We start from the raw sequence: 24697 nt of genomic DNA, 5'->3' as shown, positions 1-24697 counted from the left end.
ATAGGAAGAAATTTCCTCTATGGGCATGATATTCCATATTTGTCCACTAGCAGGTTTCTTACTCCTTTCTCTACTAGAGACAGGATACTGGACTGGGTGGACGACTGTTCTGAACCAGTAGAGCAATTCCTACATTCCTTTAGTGTTTAACCACACTAAATATTGACATTCTGTCACAATGAAGACTTCCATATTACTAACCAACAAATAACTATCAATTCAACCAGCAAAGATGAACTACAGCCTGCATTTTAAACAAGAAATACTGATAAGAACACATCATACCATTGCACTGTATACCCTGACTGGTTACCAATTTGAAACCAGTCCTGTTCCTAATAGTTAAGGCCCTTGGCAGGCCAAGTCCTGGCTATTTTAGAGACTGCCTCCCCATTCACGACTTGAAAAACAGGCAAACACTTCTAGGAAAATGTAGCAAATGAAACCTAAGACAAAGCCTGTGAGACTCAGAGATAAAATATTTTGAAATGAGTTACCAATAGCAGTTTGAACAAGACCCACTTTGGCCACTTTTAGAATATGCTGCAAGATCCACCCCACCCATTTCCTAAAGCTCTTCCACTATAAAAACAAATACAACAGGAACAAAGGAAACCAACAAAGCCAACCAACCAGAGTTTTCTAGTGTCTAAGAACAAACAGCCGAATCTTTTGTGGATGCCACTGAGAGAGTCCATCATGCAGATCAAAATTGACTTGTTTCAGTGCTTACACATTGTGGCAATGGGTTCTATAGCAAAGCCTGAGAGAAATTACAAAAGAGTTGAAAAGCTACCTACTGTAATATAAGATGGTTGGAAACTGGAATAAGCATTTTAATAACAATAAAGGGGTTGGGGGGGGGGGCTGGCAAATGGCTAGGTTCTTTACAGACACATTCAGTGTGGTATTCCTCTGATTTTTTGATCCTAAATACCATGGACATGAGCATTCTAGAAAATGCATAGACAGACAAAGGGCCAAACTTTCACTCCCAGTCCAGCAGGTGTAGCCCAGAACAGCAGGTGTAGACCCACTCCAGAGCTCCATGGCCCAACTGGCTCTGTCCCTGCAGAGCACTACTGGAAACCAGTGAGAAGAGGCATGCAGGTAGTCACTGAGGAGCTTTCCAGTCCTGTCTCCCAGAAGCAGACTCCAAGATTCCACCCTCCTCAGCCCACCTATAGGCCTCATCCAAAGCCCACTGAAACGGAATGACTCCCATTGATTTCAGTAGGCTTGGGATCAGTCCTATCGTAGTACAGGCATCATGACTGACATCAGGGGAAGCAGTGCCTCCTGTGATATCCCTGTTTCTCCCCACCAAGAGATAGCCAATACATTGAAGGGGTTCCTCTAGACACTTTCCCCTCAAAAAGCACCAGAGCCTGACAGCTCTAAACAGCTTTGTTAGCTAGCAATGAGGTCTACAGGTGTAACTGGTACAACTGGTACAATTTGAGAAACCAATCACTTATCACTTTGTTTAATTATAATCTAATCTTCAGCTGCCTCATGAGCACTAGTTTTTAAGACAGTAAACTATCTGGAGAGCCAGATTCTCAGCTGGTGTAAATCAGCATACCGTAGCGATGCCAATTTATTCCAGATGATGATTTCCCTTTCAAGCTCGGAAAAGGGAGTAACCTGCTGTTTTGATCTAGAAGAACTGATATAGATAGCAGAAACTCATCATGATTTCATATCAGAATACTTGTTAAATGGCCCGTAACTCTAAAATGAATTTTATTCAAATTTTGGGTAAGATTTTCTTTTCTGCTTTCACGTAAATATGGCAATTTTCAAGACAAACCAATGTTCTTAGGTATCAGGAAGGTAAAAATACGGCTTAAAATGAAACCTTTTTGAACGCTTTTTCTTCATAGTGCCACAGCCCAATAAAACATTGTGTCTAGTATAATGTGTTTGTATAACTCTGTTAATATAGGATAGATGCACTGGAGACATGAATAACTTACACCACCATATTACTATAAAATACCTTGAGTCATGGCATAGCTGCCATTATTTCCACTGGAGTTGCAATGCAATTTACTGTGTTTTTTATTGCAATGCACCACACCATATATCACGGTAACTTAGTGAATGAATAAGGCAAGCCTCCGACATTTTATAGGTGGCTTTTTTTAATTACCTGCTGTATGATATACCACATTTATTTAACAAATGCTAAACACATTTTTTTTAATTTACAAAGACTGAACATGAGATTATGGGGTTTAGAATATTTTACTGGATATTATGCATTCATTTTTCAGCAGTTTTATATATCAGAAAATTACTTCTCAGGAACCTTAACAATAAAGATATAAATTAATATATATAAATATAAACATATTAATTCACAAAGACTTTGATACAAATAGCTTTGGGAAACTAAGAAGGTGGGGGAAGGATAAAGAATGTAGAGGTCTACTCCTCTATGGATGCATGGCTAAAACAAATTGGGTGAAGAAGTAATCTGTCTTTGTGAATGCACAAGAAAGGACAGGGATGTGTGCTAAGAGACTTCCTTCCCCCCAACACACACCCTTCTCTATTAAGCCAATAGAATGGTGGACCAAAATATTAGTCCCTGTGAGCAAAGACTCATCAGTCCTTTCTCTGCCAATGAGTAAATCATCCAGAAAGAGGTGGGTAGGAGGTAAAGTCATATTCCCTTGCACATGTGCAAGCACATGTCCCATACCCCATCCTGCCATCCCCTTCTCCCACATAGAGAAACAATCTTCACCTCATAATTTGCACACAGAACCACCATTGCCCATGAGCAGATGAATGAAAACACAGTTTGCAAGAATGTTAGCAGAAATGCAAATATAAACAGATGAAAACACAGCCAAATGTAAGGGGTAGAAGTGGGATGCGTTCAAGGCAGTGAGAACTAAAAAGTTATAACCCACAATCTCTCAGTTAATCCAGTGCAACTCAACTGTTTTCAGTGTACCAGTCTAAAGCTATGTCTATACTAAGAGCTAAGGGTTTGATTCCCTTGCTTGTGTACACATACCCACGATAGCTCAGTGAATGCTTAGTGAGAGCTAGCACACATATGTGTACATGAGCAGGGGAATCACACCCTCAGTTTGTAGTGTAGACATAGCCTAACTGAGGGCAGGATTTGAACTAAAATTGTGCCAAAAGAACTACATTAGTCTTTCAGTTCTAACCCAATGCACAGCGTCTCCATTTGACAAATAAATCTTAACAGGAATCTCTCTCTTGCTCTTTTGCAAATCTGGGAAGGCTTAGCAGTGGTATTGAATGAAACCATTCCAGGATGGATGGAGGTGTTTCATGTTCATATTCCCCAAGTCTACTGGGGTCAATGCTCAATTTCAAATTGAACCTGGTATGAGGGAAATGAGATGGTGCAGGAGCTGTTTTGCCAGCTCTACACCATTGCAGGATCCATATATACTAGTGTGGTCCTCCCTACACAGGATCTGGGCCTATATCTCAGTCTTACTACACCTGGTGATGATTTTGAGCTTGATAAATATATTTAAAAAATCGATTTACTTCCAGGAAGGACTTTCTGGGATTCATAGCATACGTTTGTCCTCTCCCTCAACCCAATCAGAGAAGTTCAGCAAGGTTATTAGGCTTATATCTGCAAAGAAAAGAAACTCTGCAACACCAAGGGGAAAATTAAGGCAACTCCTTTAGAAGATCACTTCACCTCCCTTAGTTAATATCCATTTGAGAGCCCAACAAGCTCAGCTTATGCTTTAAGGGCCAATGTAAAAAAACAAACAAACAAAAAAAACCCCAGAGCTATATTCTTCATATTTTTCTTATTGTTTGTGACAGATGAATAAAGAATGTGGATGTAAGAGCAGCATAGATGAAAGAGATGGATGAGATTATACACTTGGGAAACTATATTGTTAAGCAAGGAAGATATGATTCAGCAGAGATGCATTGGTCTAGTTACAAATATTTGATGAACCATGGAGGCTTTTCTATGAAAGAGAGAAATTATGGGATATTAAGAGACTCTTCAAGGCTAGTTAGTGTGACTAAAAATTGTGATTTAATTTTAAGACTATGAAAAAATAACGATGCTTGTGTCCCACTTTCCCAACATCTCCTTTTATTCTTGATATTTATTACTGATCACTATATTTAAGACTACAAAGTCTTCCTGATGGTAAAAAGGATCACAGAATTCTGAAATTCTAAGTCCATGGTTTCAGCCAATCTGTAACCATTGGCAATTAGCAGGAGACCGCTCTGTGGCAGGTTACCCTGTAAGAGCTCACAACAAGATTTCTTGCACCTTCCTTTCAAACATCTGTTACTGGCCACCATCAGAGATAGGGTGCTGGACTAGATGAACCACTGCTCTGATCCAGTAAGGCAACTCAAGTTCCAACTCCATATTATAGCATTATTGGTACAATGGGTATGTTACAAAAGAGATAGGTGCTGCACTTCTAAGAGCAGGGCGGGGGGGGGGGCGGAGCCCGGGGGGGGGGGGCGGCGAGCCCCGGCGGGGGCTCCGCTCTCCCCCCGGCGGCCGGGGGGAGGGCGCCGGAGGGGAGGGCGGCCGGAGCCCTGGGAGGAGGGCGGCGAGCCCCGGCGGGGGCTCGGCTCTCCCCCCCCCCCCCCCCGGCGGCCAGAGCGCCGGGGGCAGGGCGGCGAGAGGGCGGCGAGCCCCGGCTGGGGCTCGGCTCTCCCCCCGGCGGCCAGAGCGCCGCGCCGCCCCCCTCCAGGTGCCGCCCCAAGCACCAGCTTGGTTGCCTGGTGCCTGGAGCCGGCCCTGTCTAAGAGGTGCTACTTAAGTCATGCCAGATACATATTTTACTTGTTTAATCGACTATTCTCAATATGCTGCAATGTGTGATGTTTTGGGATTTGGTTTATTATTTATTATATCATTTTTTGATAAAATGCAGACTTCATCAGCTTGGAAAACCTTTTGATCATCTCATTGATAAAGGTATATATTATCCTGATCCAGTGACATATTTTAGGCAGGATTGTGGCTCTAACCCCCTGCTTGCATTGGAAGTGAGGGTAGTGATAAAGAGGAACTGTGGTCTGGTAGCTGTCCTTACTGTAACCCTTTCGGAAAAATGAAGCATGCCTCCCCCACTCCATCACAGCTCTTCTTGCTTCGGTTCCTGGCCTCACACTTACCTACCCCCATTGAGAAGTCTAGCTCTGCAGCTAACACCTAATTCCCTGGTTCCTGACCCCGGGGAGTGCATTGAAAGGAGGTGTGCCTGCCCCTGTATAAAGGTGGGTGGGGAAGGGCCAGGCAAAATCTAGAATAGGTGTGGCCTTGACAGAGTCTCTCCCCTCCTGTCATTGTCCAGTTATTAACAAAATAGTTAGCTCTCACTACACTCCTTTGAGTTGGGTAGGTAAGTATCACTAACCACACATTGGAGAACAGGAAACGGAGACAGAAAGAGGCAGAGTCTGGATTATAATTTAAGACCCTCCTATCTTTTGCTCATTCCTCTAATCTACACAGCCTTTTGGTTGTGCAGGTGCAATTTTGTTACTCCTCCTCAAATTTAAACAGTAATGGAAGACACGGTCAGAGGTGATATATCTCTCTCTTTCCTGCACATATCCTTCCCCTATTTGATAGGTGTTGAGCTACTCAACCTACAGATATTTTACTAATGAGTGAACTTTACAGATTAACTGTGGGCAAATTCTGAACACCTTTACCCCACTGATAATCTGTTAAACTCTTGTTGACTTTAAAGTCTTTCTACTATAGTAATTTTTCTGATCCAGAACCTAATGATTACAGATAATTTATTAACTGACTTGCATATGTTGTCCATTGATTTGGAGGCATTATGAAGGCCCCAATCCTTCAGGCCCTGTATGTGCAGAGCTCTCATTGAAATCAATGAAAGCTGCATATGCAGACAGCTGCCCACTGTCTGATCCCAAGATGAAAACTTCATGGAAAAAATGATCAATCAAATTCATTTATTTGCAGACTATGCTAACCTTATTTTTATTGGTTTATTTTTCTATACTTTTCTGTTTCAATTGTATATTTTCCCACAACATCTCATTAAAATTTAGTCTTGACAGGAATTACAATTTTTATGACTGTGTGTGAATTTGGTTCTCTGAAAAAAAACGGGTTATTATTATTTTTTGCTTCTAAACAACAGAACAATGCTTCCATGGGCTGAATTTATTGGTGAGGAGGGCTCATTTCACATTTTCCATGTGGAGATTAAGAAAAATATTAATGACCTCTTTATTTTTATTTGTAAAATAAAGTATCCCATGGTGCAATGCCTCTCACGCCTAAAGCAATTCATTTTTATGCACTCTAAAGCACAAAGAATCTGGAATAGTAAATATTAAAGCAGATAGACAATCAAGGCATCGTATAAGACAAAATATTTATCCATCTTGATCAATTTAGTATGCAATTTGATCAACAAAGTATCAGTATGTGAGAATTCAACTGATGAAATATGCAGCTTGATCAGTAAAGTAAGCAAAAATTTAACACCTATAGTATTCAGCGTACCCCATGAATTATACAGCAGAGCTAGGGAGATGCACTGCTGACTGTGTAAATTATGAAAGTGGATCAGTCCAGTATGCATCCTCATTAATTTTTTTAATAGAATAGTAACATTAGGCATGCCTCTTGACTATTAAACTATTCAATTTGATCTACAAATTATGCAACAACATGACTATGAAGGTATTCAGTTAAATCAGTGAAGCAAGACTCTTAAAAAGAAAACTGCATATGGTGTAGATCAACTAATCATTCAACTTGCTTATTAAGGTGCATTTTTAGCATGCTAGCTAGAGCAGAGCTCGTGCATCTGTCTATTCAGGCTGCAAGGCATGTTCCTAGCTGCAATGTAGACAAGCCCTTAGTGTTAAAGCTCCATAGAGTGTCAGTGGAGTTAAGCTGGTGTAAAACTGATATCTATGAGATCAGAGTTTGATCCGGAATCTCCTGGTTTCACATTGCAGAGGTAGAATATATTTGGGGTTTGGGTGGATTTACAATCCCCGGATTTTTCTTGTGTTATTGGTTCAAATGATCTGAAACTTTCAAAGAGGAAGTAGATAAAATCTGCTAAATTTCACCTGCTTTAATGCCAAAACTCTCTGAAAGGAGAAATTTAAATGATTTCAAGTCAAAATTATAAAGGGCCCAGGTTTGCTCAAAAGTTCATTATCCCTTCCAAACTTTTCGATTATCTTGGTTTGGCATTTGAATTTGTATCAAACACCAGTCAATCAAGTTTTGCGTGTTTACATGTTGTTTGCAAATATTTCACATTGATCTAATGATTAAAATGATAAATTCTGCTCTCAGGGCACGTCTTCACTACCCGCCGGATCGGCGGGTAGCAATCGGTCTATCGGGGATCGACTTATCGCATCTAGTGAAGACGCGATAAAATCGATCCCTGATGGCTCTGCCGTCGACTCCGGAAATCCACCGTGGCAAGAGGCGGTAGCGGAGTCGACGGCAGCGCGGCAGCCGTCGACTTGCCGCTGTCCTCACAGCCAGGTAAGTCGACCTAAAATACGCCACTTCATCTACACTATTCACGTCGCTGAAGTTGCGTATCTTAGGTCGACCCCCCGCTGTAGTGTAGACCTAGCCTCAGACTGGACTTACACCAGACCAACTGAGAGAATTTAGACTATAACAAGTTAGTTCTCAAACATTAAACACATATTGTTATGCTCCTTTCTCCCTAGTTCTAGGTTCTGAGATTTCTTCCCTTCTCTAGTTCTGATGCTGCATACTGAGAAGAATGTTCTTTTGTCAGTTTCCCTGATTTCTAAAGTAACTTGTCCCCTCAAAGATGCAAGGCCAAAGACTTAACTGAAGGCAGTGGAGTTGCATCTGCTTATCTGCTTACATCCATGGCTGAACTTGACTTGTTAACTGTTAGTCTTTTTTTTTCTCATGATAATCCGCTAACCTACACAGATGGCTCATGTTTATATAAACTTTATTGTTGTATCTTGTTTTAAAATACACATGAACTATTAAAATATGGCATAACTATGGTAAGGTGCAGAATAGATTTTTTCCTTTGAGAACTGTCCTGTATCATTAGCCAAATTACTTCCATGTTTAGTACAAGGACACACAAACACCTTCTCATCAACTATTATAATGATCTACTTAAATATCTGGTGAGCCTCCAAACAGCTTATTAAAGAAGATGTCGTGCTAAATATATGTAATATATTTGAGTGTGTGTTTCCATTGGTTCTTGATTAAGGTATTCCCTGCAGTTTTTCACACTTTAGCACTCTTGTTTTAGGCATTCAGTGTACTGGCTTAATAGTTAAAACCAAATTGTTTTAACCCTTCATGACCTTTATAGTCTTTTTTTAGGCAGCATGGGACAATTGAAGTCAGATTCAGAATTGAGCCAGCCTGAAATGAAATTTGTGACAGTAACAATTTTATTTTCCTCTTGTTACCACACTGGCAAGGGGGGTGGAGGATAGTACAGTGATCAAAGCTTTGCTGTTAAGAATGATGCAAAATTATGAAGCTAAATACCATGGGTTGCTTAGAAACATGTGTATGTTTTGGTCCAGTGCTCAATGTCCTTTGCCACTGAATGATTAATGAATTTGTTATATTTGTTTACTGCAGGAACATGAAGGCAGTAAATAAAATCTGTACTACTTTTGTTTTTCAGAAAAGGCTGAGCAAGGGCAAACACAGAGAGCTAGAAATCCAACAGAAGATGAATATAAGCTGTTTAAATAAAGCAACTTTTTATAAATTGCTTGATGTTATTTCTGACTCCCTGCAATAGGTGATTCTAAATGTTGTGTCATATGCATCAGGATTCTCTGGACTGAAGAAGGTAGTGAATGACCTTTGGATGGTCCTTTTTCTTTTTTTGGGGAGGAGGGGTGTGAAAGTTACACATTGATAATATTCTTCATAATATTGTAACAGAACGAGTCTAGTTTCTGCTTGAGACATTGTTCAGTCCAGGATTCTACACTAGAAGGGCTTGCTATGCACTGTAAGTAAAAATACATGAGGTGAAATCCTGATTCCCTTGAAGCCAACAGAAAAATATACCATTGACTTCAACTGAGACAGGATTTCACTGATAATCTCCTAGCAGTCTGACCACTGGAAAACATCCTCTTGAATTTAATTGACAAGATTCTTCTTATTAAAGTGTTTTATAAATGCCAGGGATGAGTAAAAGAAAATTGGTATTGGTATTGGAGGCAAACAGAGGTCCTGACTCAGGCAAAATGTCACTGATTTAAATAAACCAAGACAATAATATTGCAAGATGATCTAACTACTTGTAGCCATTGAATGTCCCATGGGAGGGGAGGGGAGGTAGCTCTTTTTTCCCAGCCTGTCCAATTTCCAAATGAATTAATTTCATTCTGCTTATCTAGATCCAACCTATATATAAAATTGTATATGTATTCACTTTAGAAATTACATACATTAATATGAACACATAAGCCATAAACAAAAACTGCAGCAGGAGTAGCAAATTAAAAATAATCAAAGTATTTGGTCATAAGGAGTTGCAGGGGGGGGGAAATCTGATATATTTGACAAGCCCTTTACCTTCTCTCTCTTTTCTTTAGAAGTCTAAAATACCATATGTTCTTCTACGGTAGTCAGTCATTAGAAGAGTAATCCTTCTACAAAATTATCTGATAAACAAGATTCAGTTTAACAATTAAGGGATTTTTTCACCACTCTGAGAAAAGAGTTGCTAAGGTTTCTTAGCAACATCTTGATTCTGACCATGTTCATTAAGTCCCAGTTTTTAAACTCAGTTTTAACCCTTATATTATTTTTTAAAAATAAATGACAGATCATAACTTGTCATGCATTTTTTACCACCTTAATTGTACTTTGGTCACTGAAACATAATATTTTAAAAAATCTGACTATCTTCAAACATTTCCTATTTAAAAAACAACAACAAAGAAACATAGAAATAAAGTAAAACCAACATGCAAACAAACATGTGGGAAAAAAAGGTACCGTTCTTCTTCCCAAACTTGGAATTTACTCAAAATGAGACAGCTCAGAAGTGCAGACAAGAGCATTGTCCTATTGACAAGAGGAAATACCCAACTTTCCAACAGGTACAGTACTTGCTTCTAGTTCTGAAAAGTCCTGAGATATCACTCCTTAAAATAACATTTTGGAAACATTTTTTTAAAGAAGGGGTGGGATTTCAAGTCTTTTTTCAGGTTTCTAAAAATATCAAATTATAGTTTCTCTCCCTCCTGAAGCTGGACTTCAAGACAATTGAGGCACTGCTTTCCCTGGAGGACTACTTTGATGCAGTAGGTCAGCTTTTGTGTCCCTATGACCTTGAGAGTTATGTTGGCAAGAGTTTTAATGCCTGCTAGGGCCGCCCAAACTGGACAGACCAAAGGGTGGAATCAGATAAAAAGCAGTCTACTGGCCCTACAGATTGGGAGGAAATACAAATAAGGCAAAGGGGAGAAACCGCTAATGAATACGCATTAGGCATAGTGGTGTCAGCATAACACATTATAAAGTTGTATCCCAGTCCGATGTGCTTTGGAAGGGAGAGATATGGCCCTTGGGAGATGATGACCACTGGTGATGGTTATGATGGTCAGGTGGAAGAAGATAACTAACACTTCAGGTTGTTTTTCAAGGGATGGTGTAAGTACAAGAATGCTCAACTCATTTTGCCTTGCTGGGTTGGAGTGTTTGTGAAGTTACTACCTGCATTAATAAAACTATTATAAGTTTAGTGTGATTTCCTAAGTGTGAGTGTTGCAACCATGCCCATCAGGACTCCCAACTGAGCAGTAATTCTGATACTACTGGGCCTGACCATGGGGAAAGAACCTACCAAATTTATGAGTGCTAATTGGGGAATCTATATCAGTAATATGATCAATATATAATCAATAGATCAGGCAACAATAAAACCATGAAATAAAGCCTTTACACCTACCTGCATCATCATCATAACATGCATTCAGTTCCAGCCCACTTTTTATCATTTTTGTAATGTATCCTTTATAACATCTATTCTATACGTTTAATTTCTTTTTTTTTATTACTGATAAGCCAAAAACTCATTGACTTGATTTACTTGACTGATGGATCCATCACATTTTACCCTTATTTTTATTTTTTTTGTTATCCGGAGATATACTGGTTCTCACAGAGCCAGGCTGTGACTTGTCCTGAGCACACATGCAGGGGGTTTACTCCCTGGCACTGGCTACACATACTGGGGCAGGGCCGGATTAACACTCCTGTGGGCCTGGGGCTATTAGATTTTGTGTATGGAAGTCTTTTTCCTAATTTAAAACAAAATTATCGCAATTATGGCATTGAGGCTATTAACGCTACACTAAACTTGCCTTTTAATTAACATAAAGCCATTCTGTGGTTACATTTCAGTCTTAAAACATGTAGACTATAGTTAAATTAATTCAAAATAGCCTACTTCTTACCTTAGAACAGCTATTAGTTTCTTTCTGGGAGGGAGTTTGGGTGCAGGAGGGGATTCTGACCTGGAGCAGGGGGCTGGGGTGCAGGAGAAGGTGCGGGGTCTAGGAGGGCGTTTGGGTGCAGGGGCTTGGGGTGCAGAAGGGGGTGCGAGGTGGAGGCTCTGGCTGGGATGAACAGAACAGACAACCATTGAATTATCCATCCCTTGGCAGTGAGAGGCTAGGGATACCTAGAGCATAGGGTTGCATCCCTCACATCTTGGCTAATAGCCATTGATGGACCTATCCTCCATGAATGTATCTAATTATTTCGAACCTTGTTTTGGCCTTCACAACATGCCCTGGCAATGAGTTCCACAGGTTGACTGTGCGTTGTGTGAAGAAATACTTCCTTTTGTTTTAAACCAGGCTATTAATTTCTTTGGGTGACCACTGGATATTGTGTTATGAAAAGGGGTAAATGACACTTCCTTATTTACTTTCTCCAAACGATTCATCATTTTAGTGATCTCTGTCATATCCCCCCTTAGGCTCTTTTCCAAGTTGAACAGTCCCAGACTTTTTAATCACTCCTCATATGGAAGCTTTTCCATACCCCTAATCATTTTTATTGCCCTTCCTTGTGCCTTTACCAATTCTAATATATCTTTATTGAGACGGGGCACCAGAACTGCATGCAATATTACAGATGTAGGCATACCATGGATTTATATAGTGGTAATCTGATATTTTTAGTCTTTTTATCTATCCCTTTCCTAATGGTTCCTAACATACTATTAGCTTCTTTGACTGCAACTGCACACTGAGTAGATCTTTTCAGAGAACTATCCACAGTGACTCCATGATCTTTCTTGAGTGGCAACAGCTAATTTAGATTTCATCATTTTACATGAGTAGTTGGTATTATGTTTTCCAATGTGCATTACTTTGCATTTATCAACATTGAATTTCATCTGCCATTTTGTTGCCCAGTCACCCAGTTTTGTGAGGTCCCTTTGTAACTCTTTGCAGTCTGCTTTGGAATTACATAATTACTATCAATAGTTATCATCTCCAAATTTTGCTCCTCACTGTTTACCCCCTTTTTCGGATTTCTGATTATGCTGAACAGAACTGGTCCCAGTGCAGATCCGGGGGAGACACCTCGATTTCCCTCTTTCCATTCTGAAAACTGACCATTTATTCCAACCCCTTGTTTCCTGTCTTTTAACCAGTTACTTATCTATGATAGGACCTTCCCTTTTATCCCATGACTGCTTACTTTGTTTAAGAGCCTTTAGTGAGGGACCTTGTCAAAGGCTTTGTGAAAGGCAAGTACACTATATACACTGGATCACGCTTGTCCACATGTTTGTTGACCCCCTCAAAGAATTCTAATAGATTGGTGCGGCATGATTTTCCTTTACAAAAGCGATGTTGACTCTTCCCCAACATATTGTGTTCATCTATGTGCCTGATAATTCTGTTCTTTACTATAGTTTCAACCAATTTGCCTGGTACTGAAGTTAGGCTTACTGGCCTGTAATTGCCAGGATTGCCTCTGGAGCCTTTTAAAAAAAATTGGTGTCACATTAGCTATCCTCCAATCATCTGCTACAGAAGCTGATTTAAATGATAGGTTACTTACGACAGTTAATAATTGTGCAATTTCATATTTGAGTTCTTTCAGAACTCCTGGGTGAATACCATCTGGTCCTGGTGACTTATTACTGTTTAATTTATTCCAAACCTCCTCTTTGACACTTCAAATTGGGATAGTTCCTCAGATTTGTTACCTAAAAAGAATGGCTCACATGTGGAAACCTCTGTCACATCCTCTACAATGAATACTGATGGAAAGAATTCATTTAGCTTCTCCGCACTAGCCTTATCTTCCTTGAGTGCTCTGTTAGCACCTGGATTTTCCAATGGTCCCACTGTTTGACAGGCTGCCTGCTTCTGATGTACTTTTAAAAAATTGCTGTTAGTTTTTGGGTCTTTGGCTAGTTGCTCTTCCAGTTCTTTTTTGGCTTGCCTAATTATACTATAATACTTTACGTGGTGCCTCACGGTCTCCCCTTTTGTTGAGCCAACATGGGCCATCATGGGAGATGTAGTGCAGCTAGGGAAAGGCCATCATGGGAGATGTAGTGCAGCTAGGGAAAGCAGTCCATAGAGAAGAGTTGGGGCATGTGGCACCAAAACTATAGCTCCCATAAGGCACCATGACAGAATATCTGAATCACACTTTTTCAGCTTTTTGGCAGAAAACCAAAAGTGCTTCTGTTGTCAGGTTTTTTTTTCTTTTATAAAAAGTCAAAATTTTATGCAGAAAACAGACACTTTTTGCGAAAAATTTCATTTAGTCAAAAACCCAATTTTCTGTTGAAAAAATGTCAATGCAATTTTTTTGGCCAGCTCTATTTAAAAAGTATGGCCACTATGCATTAATTGCTTTAGTTCTGCCTCAGTAATCCCCCCTGTAATGTTTTAACTACAGCTGCTCAAATAATGAATTATTTGTTGTTCACTATTCACATGTTATTCTCTTGTTTTAAAAAAATTCTGTGCTGCAATCAGTGAGCAAACATATCATGTGACATAGGTATATATAATACTGAGAAACTGATTGATGGGGACCATATTTGCAAATGACCCACAATCTGAAAATAAGTTGTCCAAACTATTCAGCAAGTTCTTGGGAAAAACAAAAACATTCACCAAAAATAGGGATATATTCATGAGCAATTTGCTAAACAAAAAACAGTAAGTGATATCAGGAAGGAGCTTGGTAGAGAGTTGAAGGCAACAGGCTCAACTCTTTCTACTTTGCAGTGTTAACTGAATCAGTTCTTTCCTTAAAATGTTGTGTAATATGTTCCTGTTGTGCACTGTGTTCCTTTGTGCTGTTAAATGGCTCTTGTGTTCCATACAAAAGATGGCTGCACTTCTGAGGTGGGTAAAGCAGTCCCTGCATAACAGTTTAAGTGTGTGGATGAAAGATGTGTAAACTGCTATTATTGTTACCAGAAGGCTTTCCAGTTACCTACAGATATAGTGGTTGTTATATTTAAGGAACACTAGTGTGTTTAGTATTTCACTCCAGGCTCATTTGTCTCTTGTCTTCTCTTATTGTTTTTTTCATGTCTCATTAGGACATTTGCTAAGACCATATTAGTGTGATATCCTTTGCAATATCCAGGGAAACATCCAAATCAGCAATACTCTACTCTTTTTTGTTTTTATTGTAACACAGGCCATAATAAATTGGTTTGAGGTTTATGTTACTATACTACATCAGTGTTTTAACTGAATAAGGGCTGCAGTTCCAGCCCACTGTCTCTGATGCGTTATAGATTTGAGCTTTCAGCTTGTTCCCTAGTCGCAGTTGACAAGATTGCAGATTTTTACCATTACACTGTCACCATTACTGCTCAAGTTAAACATCTGCCTTAGGTTCCTTCTCCCCCCCCCCCCCAATGTGACATCTATGCTTGTTTATTAATGTGAATGTTATATAACAGGATTCTGTACCTCACTGTGTTCCAAATCTCTAAGGGAATAAGTAGATTGCTGAACAGGTTAATCATTAAATCACATCTCTTCTACTACTTTCACAAAAGCTTTAAAAACCCTGTTAGCCAATCCCCAAAGAAAACCCAGGGAGTACACTGCATACTTGTACACCAAACAGTATTTGCTTCACAGCATCTGAACATGAAATTGCTTTTAAAATATATGTACTGTCTTGATTATTAAAAACAGATAGCATTAAAATTGACTCTAAGGCTTTAATATTTGCTTTCAGTCTATATTAAGTACTGACTCCCAATCTTACATCTTGAGAATCACACTCCTGGACACTTCGATTTGCTTCCTTTGTTGAGGCAAGGGTCTCCTTATCTGCTGAGGCATTTTGCTGAAAGTAGGAAAGAAGAAAATGAAAAAAAAAAAAGTAAATACAGAGACAACCTGTAGACAGAATTTACATGAAAATCAGGATTGCAAATAGAATGCAATAAGTTTATTGTAAATTATCAATTACTCTTATCAATTGCTCTCTATTTTGTATTTCCAAGGCATTTGCGTCTTGCAAAGTATTTTGATACATGTGATTACTTATCTATAAAATCAATAATAATCAAGATTTCCTCGCAGAAACCTACAGACTATTTTGGTCTAAATTGTAGATCCAATACCATTGGCGTTTGTCCAGGGATAAACATTTATCATTAGAAGCATCAAAGGCCAAGACTAGAAACATTAAAAAAACATTTACAGGAAGTGCTTGATACCCTGCTCTGTGGTATCCATCTGGATAGCTGAAGCCAGCCTCAAAGGCTGATGGGAGTTTTAGTCATCTCCCTCCCAGGAACCCACAAGGACAAATGAACAGCCAGACAGATAGTGTGTAGCAGGACTGCATACAAGAAAATAAATCAACTAATACTTGGTCTGGTCGTAGACGTTGCAGGGCTCTGTGCAAACTCAGATAAGGAATTTCCTCAGAACTACTTTCATCAATTTACTTCAAGGACTTTTTTTTTAGTTCTTTGGCACAGAGGTGCTTGTGATGTCTGGGAAGGGCTGGTAACTGGTCAGGGAGTTGTGTGTTGGTAACATTTGTCATGGCGGATGAGGACGGTTTGATAGCTGGGAGCTGGAATAGAGTCCTCAGTGCTTTTCTGGGCCAGCTGCATTGTGAAGCATCCAGAAATCTCTCATTCCCATAATCTGTGGTATTTATCACATTCCCCCAAACACAAGGCTCTGACTGTCTAGTTGCACACTATATACATGCACAGGGAAAGCACTCCCCACCTGATTTTTTTTTAAGGGGCCATTAGAAAAAAATGCTTGGCCTGACAGAGCCTTGCATAATTTCTGGGCAGGTTACAATTGCAATTCTTCATGACTGCTTTCTGTTTCGTGTTCTAATCTTTTCTGTCCAAAATGTGAAGTGACACAGATATGTGTTTCCACACAATTTTGGAAGTAATCAAAATTAGTTGGGGGCTTCTTAATAGCTGTAGACAAATACAAAAGACAGTCCCTTACTGAATACCACAGAGAAGCCTGTACAACTTTTTGTAAATACTGGCAGTGTAAAGCAAATCCTTGAGTCAGTTTCTTAGCAGTGTGACTACAAAAGCTTATAAATAAGAAATAAAAAAAAGAAATTATTAAATAAGAAGCGCAAACCTTGGTAATAATGAAACTATACAGGCTATAGTTTCCTAGGTCTGATGGTCACCATCATACATACAAGTCCAGCACAATTAGCAAGGAGCCCTGAAAGCTTTTGTATACTACACAGACAATGCCACTCAGCGAAGACCTGGAGATGATTGTCTCTTGTCAGTAACAGGGAGTTCAGTTTTCATCCCTATTCAAACCTCATTCTCTCTGGCCTAATAAATTCAAGTACATTTGTATAGTCACTAGTGTATGACTTTTCATAGGATCCCAGATCACTTTACGAACTATGTACTAAATCCTTATGTATTGAGTCTTTAAGTAGGCAAAACTCCCACTGAGGCTACATCTACACTACAGGGGGGGGTCGATTTAAGATACGCAAATTCAGCTACGCGAATAGCGTAGCTGAATTCGACGTATCAGATCCGACTTACCCTGTTGTGAGGACGGCGGCAAAATCGACTGCCGCGGCTCCCAGTCGACGGCGCTTACTCCCACCTCCGCTGGTGGAGTAAGCGCGTCGATTCGGGGGTCGATTGTCACGTCCTGACGAGACGCGATAAGTCGATCCCCAAGAGATCGATTTCTACCCGCCGATTCAGGCGGGTAGTGTAGACCTAGCCTGAGAGTTTTACCTTTGTAAGGCATGAATTAAAACTAATCATTTCAGAATTTGGACTTTTGCATGTTTAGCCCCACTGACATTTAAGCATCTCTGGAGTGAGAAGTGGCTGCTACTTTGTACACCTTGTGCTACAGGGACATTTTGTTCAGGGACACCAGGACAAACCCCATATCTTATGAAAATTGCCAGATGACCTTTAACATCAATGCGAAAAAGACAACACTTCCCTTTCTTTTTCTCTGCTTCAGGTCTCAGGTGAACTAATATCAGTTGTAATGGTAGCTCTGGAATGTCAACACTTTTCATCTTGGAAATGGAGAGAGACTGTCAACGTATGTCACAGAAACCCCAGAATATCCATCAGATAGTAATTACTTTTGGCTTCAAACAGATGATCTGGAAGTAAAAGTCTCCATATCCAGTTATCAATCTTGAGTCATCCTTTCTGCTCGAAATTATAGTGAGAAAACTTAAAATCGTTCAATGACTGACAAAGAGAACAAGAAAATTTGAGACAATGGTACACACACACACACACACACACACACACACACACACACACACACACACACACACACGTCTCACTTTTGAAATACTGTTGTAACATACTTGTGACTACATCATAATTGCTTCCCTGTGGTATGTAATGGACCATTAATGTTTCTATGTTTTCTTTGCTATTCTTCTGTGTTCCTTCCTCTTTTAAATCTCTACTGTAGTTCTAAGAAATAAAAGTAAAAGCACATTCATAAGAAGCCCTACAGGCAAAAGCTAGGAAAGAGCTCTTTCATTTCAGACATTGTTTGTAGTGTATGGTTTTTTTGTTTTCTTTTTGGTTTTGTTTTCTAGACTGTATAAACTCTTCAGCCTAAAATAATTTTCTTTAACCAAATCAGTTGTTAACAGTCCAAAACTGGTGGGATCAGTCTATTACTTGTAACAACCTTTCTAAGAGAGATCCAACAAAGCATTCCCAGGTACTGCTAAGATCTCCATTTACCCATACTGTGTTCACAAAGTTACTATATTAAAGATAGTTCATTACTTAAAAAAGCACAGAAACTGGAAATGATAGTCATTACGGTTTTAATCTATAAACACAGGGAAAAAGACTGATCTGGGGAGACAACATTGAAGAACAACATTATTTTGCTCTTGGGAATCTACAAAATAAATGTATTTAATACTTAAGAAACAACATAAAAGATCAGGCTAAGAACACACACAAAAAAGGAGAAAAAAGGTCATCTGTCTCATTCTGTCTCTGAATTCATCCCCTTCAGTCTTAGTACTACAGTTGATATGATCCTTCATTAGGAGCATAATAAAAAACTGCATATATGTTCCAATGGCTAGACACAATATTAAAGGCTGAGAGACTGATAGGATTTTTCGCTTGGTTTTATATTTTCAGCAAGACTCTTTATGTGCATTTTGTCTTAAATAAATATATTAACTGGATGTTACTTGTAAATATACAAATTCCCAAGAGCAAGCTAAAGGTGAGGATAATGCTATTCTTAAATGTAATCTCCTTCAGTCTTTTTTCTTGTCTTTTTACATAAAATATTTCAAATGGCTCAGTTTTAACTTTCATAAGTATATAAAAATACTAAACTAATAGAACACCCCCAATTATTTAAAACTTACATTTTGGTGAAACCTACAAAGCATATCTTCAGCTATTTATGATTTATCTACATATAACTTTTCTTAGCACAACACGTGTGGTAAAACTTTTTCATGTTCAATTGAATAAACAATGATTTTTAAATCACCTTTCTGATAATGTTAAGGCTCCAATTCATCAAGATTCTTAAGAATATGCCTATCGTGAAGAATTGTAAATAACCTCATTGACTTGAATGGGACTACTCACATGCTCAAAGTACGGTGATGAATCCTGGTCACGTGCCCCTTGAGACATGTTGCACATATGATAAGAAGAAGTTAGGCATGTGATTTAAGTATCTTGCTGAACTGGGGCCTTAAGGATATTTCAGTTCAAAAGGAATTTGTGTAATGAAATTATGAGCAACTTATAACAGGTAGCTTAGAACAGAAGCTGGAACTCACTGTTAACTATAGCGTGTACTGCCTATACATTCTATTATTTTAATACTTTGAAGCTAGAGTCATGCAGTTAAATTACACCTATTCATATTATGAAGCAACTAAAATACTAATATGCATAGAAGCACTATGGGGCACACAATGGAAAAACAACAATATATTTACTTTCAATATATACCAAATTTTCTATCATGTGTTCCAGTAAGTGTTCATTTAGATATTACAATATGTTAAGTAAATTCCATAAGCCTACAAAAAAGTGAAACAAAATTTAGCAAAACGTAAATTCAGCCATTGATATCTGTCGTTTGCTCAAATGATTGTCATTTGTTTGTCTGTTGCAATCTCTAAGGAGGTAAGAATAAATGAGATACAAACAAGATGGTTTTCATGAGCTTATTCAGGAGTGTCTGGAAGGTTCTCAGATGCATAAGTAATTATGCAAAGATTTATATTTGGACATAAAGAAACCTTCTTGTACAAAGTGTAGACAAGGGGTGGACCACATTTCAATACATGTTGAATATCCATTGTCTAACGTCGCCATTATCACAAGTTCCCATACACTGAGAGGCCAGTTGGCAATCAGGGGAAGTTTGTTTTGTTTTCACCCCACCAAATACATTTTTGGCTAAAATTATTAGACACGTATAGCTCAGAGTTAAACACCATTAGTGGAATGCATGGGTTTGCAGAAAAAAGAAAAAGATCTTAAGAGAAACTGGAAGGAAAAGCCAGATTATTTTGTTAATAATGTCCCTGATGCACCCTCACCCTATTCCCTCAGCACTATTTCAGCACATTTTGGCTTTGCCAGCAGGTGTGTGTGCAAATGAGCCAACTCTACTACATTACTTCCAACACACTAATGAGATATGTGTTTTGATGGCACATGCAGCCTTCCAGGCATAAATACATCCAAGAGATAAGATTTTATTTGTGCTTTTCTAACACAACTTATCCTCAACTAAATTCCATTCAATTTATTGACATATGTCTAGACTAGAGATGAGGACAGTCACTGTTCAATTCATAAACCTATTGCTCACATAACTGTCCGATGTCTGTGGTGTCCTGGAGTTTTCATGTCAACTTAAAATTATTTTAAATCCTAAATTTGAAATTAGGACTGGGAAAAGTGCATTACCACAGAACAGCTGATGAGTAGAGCTGGGCAAAATTTTTTGGTCAAAACTTTTTTTCAATGAAAAGCACAGGCGTGGGTCAAGCAAAAGATTTAGTGAATGTGTGTTGAATTTGCTGAATTGTTTCTGTCAAAAAAAATCTGTCAAAATTAAAATGTTTTCTAAACAACTTTTCATTTAAAAGTTTACTTCATTTTAATTAAAAAAAAATATTTTAAAAAGCTCAAAACCGAAACAATTTAATTTTGGTTCATAGTGTTAGTTGCCAATAACTGATTTTTTGGTTTGCTGGAAGTTTAGAAACATTGAAAAAAGAATTCATTTCAGGCCAGACCAAAACAGAAATAATTAAACATAAACATAAAAATAATTGGCAAACTTAAGAATTTAAGAAAAATTTCAATTCAGGTCAAATGAAACATTTCATTTTGGGCATTTAAAAAAGCAAAAGGAAATGAAGGGCTAGAATCACAAAAACTGAAGTGGACAAAGTGCTACTCTTCCCACCCCTGCCCTTTACCCAATAGTCCAGTGGTTAGGGCACTCACCCTGGTTTAAATCCCTGCTCTAAAACAGGAACTTGAATCCAGGTCTTCCATATCCCCAGTGAGTGTCCTGCTAACCATCAGGCTACTAAGTATTCTGGGGTAGATCTCTCTCAGTCTCTCCTGTTGAAGTGTATAAATAATTGGAACCCTGCAGACAAATATACACAAGAAACCTACAAATCACCACACTTACCTTCACAAATTCAGTAATAAACCAAGAAATCTGTTATCTGCAGCTAGATGCAGAGATACCCCAGAATATGCCCAGAGGAGGAAGTCTGGGATATATACCGTAAAACCGTCTTCATCAAAAAAGGAAACTCCATCAGAGAAGTAGATTGCATCATGGAACAGGCAACTTTAATTCCCCAAGAGAAAATGTTTCCATACAGAAAAAAAAAACCCCACTGAACACATACCCCTACTTGTCACATTCCATCTCAACATGGAACCCATATGGGGTATCAAACAATTATAGTGCATACTTGATCAGGACCACATCCTAAAAGAAATCTTTCCTTAAGCCCCTCAAAGTCACCAAGCTCATCATCAGAAGCAAGCAGGATACACCAACTCCAAGCAACACCAGATCCTGTGTGATTGGGAACTTGGAGGACCGGGTTGCCTAGTGGTTAAAGAACCTGACTTCCAGCCCCTTGCCACTCAGTCAGAGTAGTACATAACCATTTCTGACCTTAAGCTGGGGATCTTCGGCTTTCCAACCACATCTGAGTCTAGACCCTTAAAGGGGTATGATAGGAGAAACTTGGACCTCCTTCTCCACCAGGTTCCAGCCCAGGACCCTCTGGAAAGCAACACCAGCAGAGTCCTTCTTGCAGTGAGTCTAAGGCTTTGTCCACACTAGCACTTTTGTCGGTAAAACTTTTGATGGTCAGGGTGTGTGAAACAAACATAAGTTTCACCAAAAAAAAAGGGGACAGCGCAATGTTGGTTGGAGACACTCTCCTGCCGACGTAGCTACTGCTGCTCGTTGGGGGTCGTTTAATTATTCCATCAGGAGAGAGCTCTACACAGGATACCTTAGAGCGGCGCAGCATAAACCTCCCTCATTTTCACTTTTTCCTGATTACATCAGTTAGAATTAAAAAAGTTTCTTTTAAGGACAGAAAGTTAATCTCTCCCAATTTCATCCTGTTCACCAATTCCTGTGTTTTTCTTATTTTGTCACTATAGGGCAGCTTTCCAGTAGTAGTCTAGAGTCTCACTTCAAAATGCCCCGGCAGTACATCAGCCTTCCTAACTAGGAAGGGCAGATCACTTCTGGATGGTAGGACATTCACCAGGCATAATCTTCACTGTGGGGAACCTTCCCAATGGCTTCTGCTGCCTGCCTATTTCAGCAGCTCTCATGACACCAGTCTGACAGAATACCAGACATCTTCTCCACAGCAAACCAGCATGGACCTGATAGTTGCTAATTACGAAACCACCAATGGATGAACTCACATTATCTTTAAGCAGCAGAATCCCCCATCTGAGTATATTCACCATTACATTCCCAGTAGACATGAGCCGCTCTTTAATATTCTTAGAAATATTTAAAATTAATTCAACAAACAGGAGTTAGTGCCCGAATGTTTCCTATTAATTGTCACTAGGCAAATATTCCTATTCATGCCCCACTAGCCAAGTACATTCCAGGGGCCACTATTGTCTACTACTACTACTGAGTATATGAATATACACAGAGACTAGTGCATATTGTCATATTTCAGACATTTTACTAGAAAGATTTTCTAGAGGACATCACACTTCCCATTTCCAAGTCTATGACATCCCTGTAGTAATTACGGTAATTGCTTAAATAGAGAAAGTAATAGAAGGAAAGCATTCAAGTATCTTTAGCTGTGTTTGGAATTATAACTGTTTTGCCTGTCATGAAAAAAAGTTACTCACACTCTCTACTTTTACTGTTCATTTTCTCTCTCCTTTCCATATGGGATATTTTTTAAAATCTAGAAATAAGGAGACACAGCATCTTTTAACCAGCCAGTTCTCTGTGAACCAATAATGGCTTTCCAGAACAAAAGTTAGCTCAGTTAGGGAACTTCCTGTCACAGGCTAGCCCCTGCCTTAAGCACTTTCCTGTGCTGGGCTAAAGCATGACAGGTGTGCCTGTCTCAGTTTCCCTCTTTCTTCCGATAAAAAGGCACATAGGCTCTCAGTGCATTATACAAAGCCTATCTCTGGGCATAATTTCCAAACACTCATGCAATTCTTTCCCCAAACCTTGCAGTACAACTATTTTCCATTTTCCACAATAAAAATAAAGCAGCTTTTTCCCCATTTCCCTGTCCAGGGACATCAGCAGCAAGCTACCCATCCAAGAGTCAATAGAAGGACTTTGTTATCAGTTCCTTTGGCCCTTGGCCCTCCCTGCCTGAGAGTGACCAATCTTCCCAGAGCCCTTCATCCTGAGAACTTCCCTTCTTGCAATGTTCCACTCTTCCAGGCCTTCTTGCATGGGAGTCCTTCCCTTTCTCAAAGGGATTCACTCCCCCACAACAATCCTCTTGTTTCCGGGCTTGGCTTCCTCTGACCAAGCTAGATCTTCCCCTTTGCCTGAGGGCCTTTGTCTGAGCCTTTCATTCATCAGGGATCCCCAGCTTTGATCAGTTCTCACCAACAGCTTTCATCCAAGCATCTCACTGGTAGATCACAGTTAACTGCTCTCCTTCCAAATGCATCTAACTCCCACCAACTCTTCCTTGAGCCTTCTCTCCCCTCACGGTCTCAGACAGCTATCACCTGCCCCTTCATAACCATCTCAGGTTCTGACCCACCAGGTCTCTGACTCACCCGGTCTCCTCCATCTGGGAGCCCTCTCTTAACCCTAATTGGGGGGGGAGGGGTTCAAATGACAAGTCACAGGTGAACTGGCTTCTTCCCTCTTAAAAAGGCCAGTGCCACATTGTGACACCTCTGTTTTAGGTAAGTCCCAATAAACGGTCTAAATGATGTATTACAAACACATCTGGTACAACAAACACTGAATGATGAACACCCATTCCATTAACTTTGTTTAAGAGTGGCCTTTCTGAGAGGACTTAATGAAAATTACTGGATAGTATTGTGCCTATACTAAATATTTTATGATCATTTACAAATATTGCTTAACTATAATGAAATAATTTTAAAAATGTAAAGTTTAAAATTTATGACCTGTACCTTATCCAGAGGCCTTTTGTATAAAGCTTACTAAACAATATTGGTACACTACTGATAATTTGAGGGTTTTAAAATAAAATGGAGTACATTATGTTGGACACAAAAGACATTTTTAATCATTTGAAAAATAAAACTTGGACTATCAGGAACAGGTGCTGAAGAATTGGAGATACTGTAGTCAGTTTATAATCCATTTGATGGGCTGCTAAGGGAAATCAAGTACCAAAAAGGATCTAATATATCACACAGCCTCACTTGGTTCCAAAAATAAATATCCGCATGAGTACAAATTATACTTAAAGGATAATGTTCATGGCAGAGGAGTATATGAAGCAATAAATAGCTTTTGTGAGTGATTAAATGCCAAAGCTCTTAAATGCAAAATCCACTTACTACCAATGCATACCACTGCCATGGATGTTATTCCTTATAAACGACAAGAC

At 39.2% G+C, this 24697-nt stretch overlaps 1 protein-coding gene across 1 annotated transcript in view; it reads right to left on the bottom strand.

Annotated features, from left to right (window-relative positions):
- Positions 1 to 24697, bottom strand: part of LUZP2 (leucine zipper protein 2) — a 359428-nt gene that overhangs the window by 5224 nt on the left and 329507 nt on the right. The window contains exon 10 of the mRNA XM_065404319.1: positions 15314 to 15394. Within this exon, the coding sequence (XP_065260391.1) occupies positions 15314 to 15394 (81 nt within the window). The remainder of the gene's footprint in view (positions 1 to 15313; positions 15395 to 24697) is intronic.

The sequence above is a fragment of the Emys orbicularis genome, chromosome 4 (genome assembly GCF_028017835.1).
Source record: "Emys orbicularis isolate rEmyOrb1 chromosome 4, rEmyOrb1.hap1, whole genome shotgun sequence".
Taxonomy (NCBI): Eukaryota; Metazoa; Chordata; order Testudines; family Emydidae; genus Emys; species Emys orbicularis.
The sequence above is the reverse complement of the archived record's forward strand: the minus strand, read 5'-3'. Positions and strand labels throughout refer to the sequence as shown.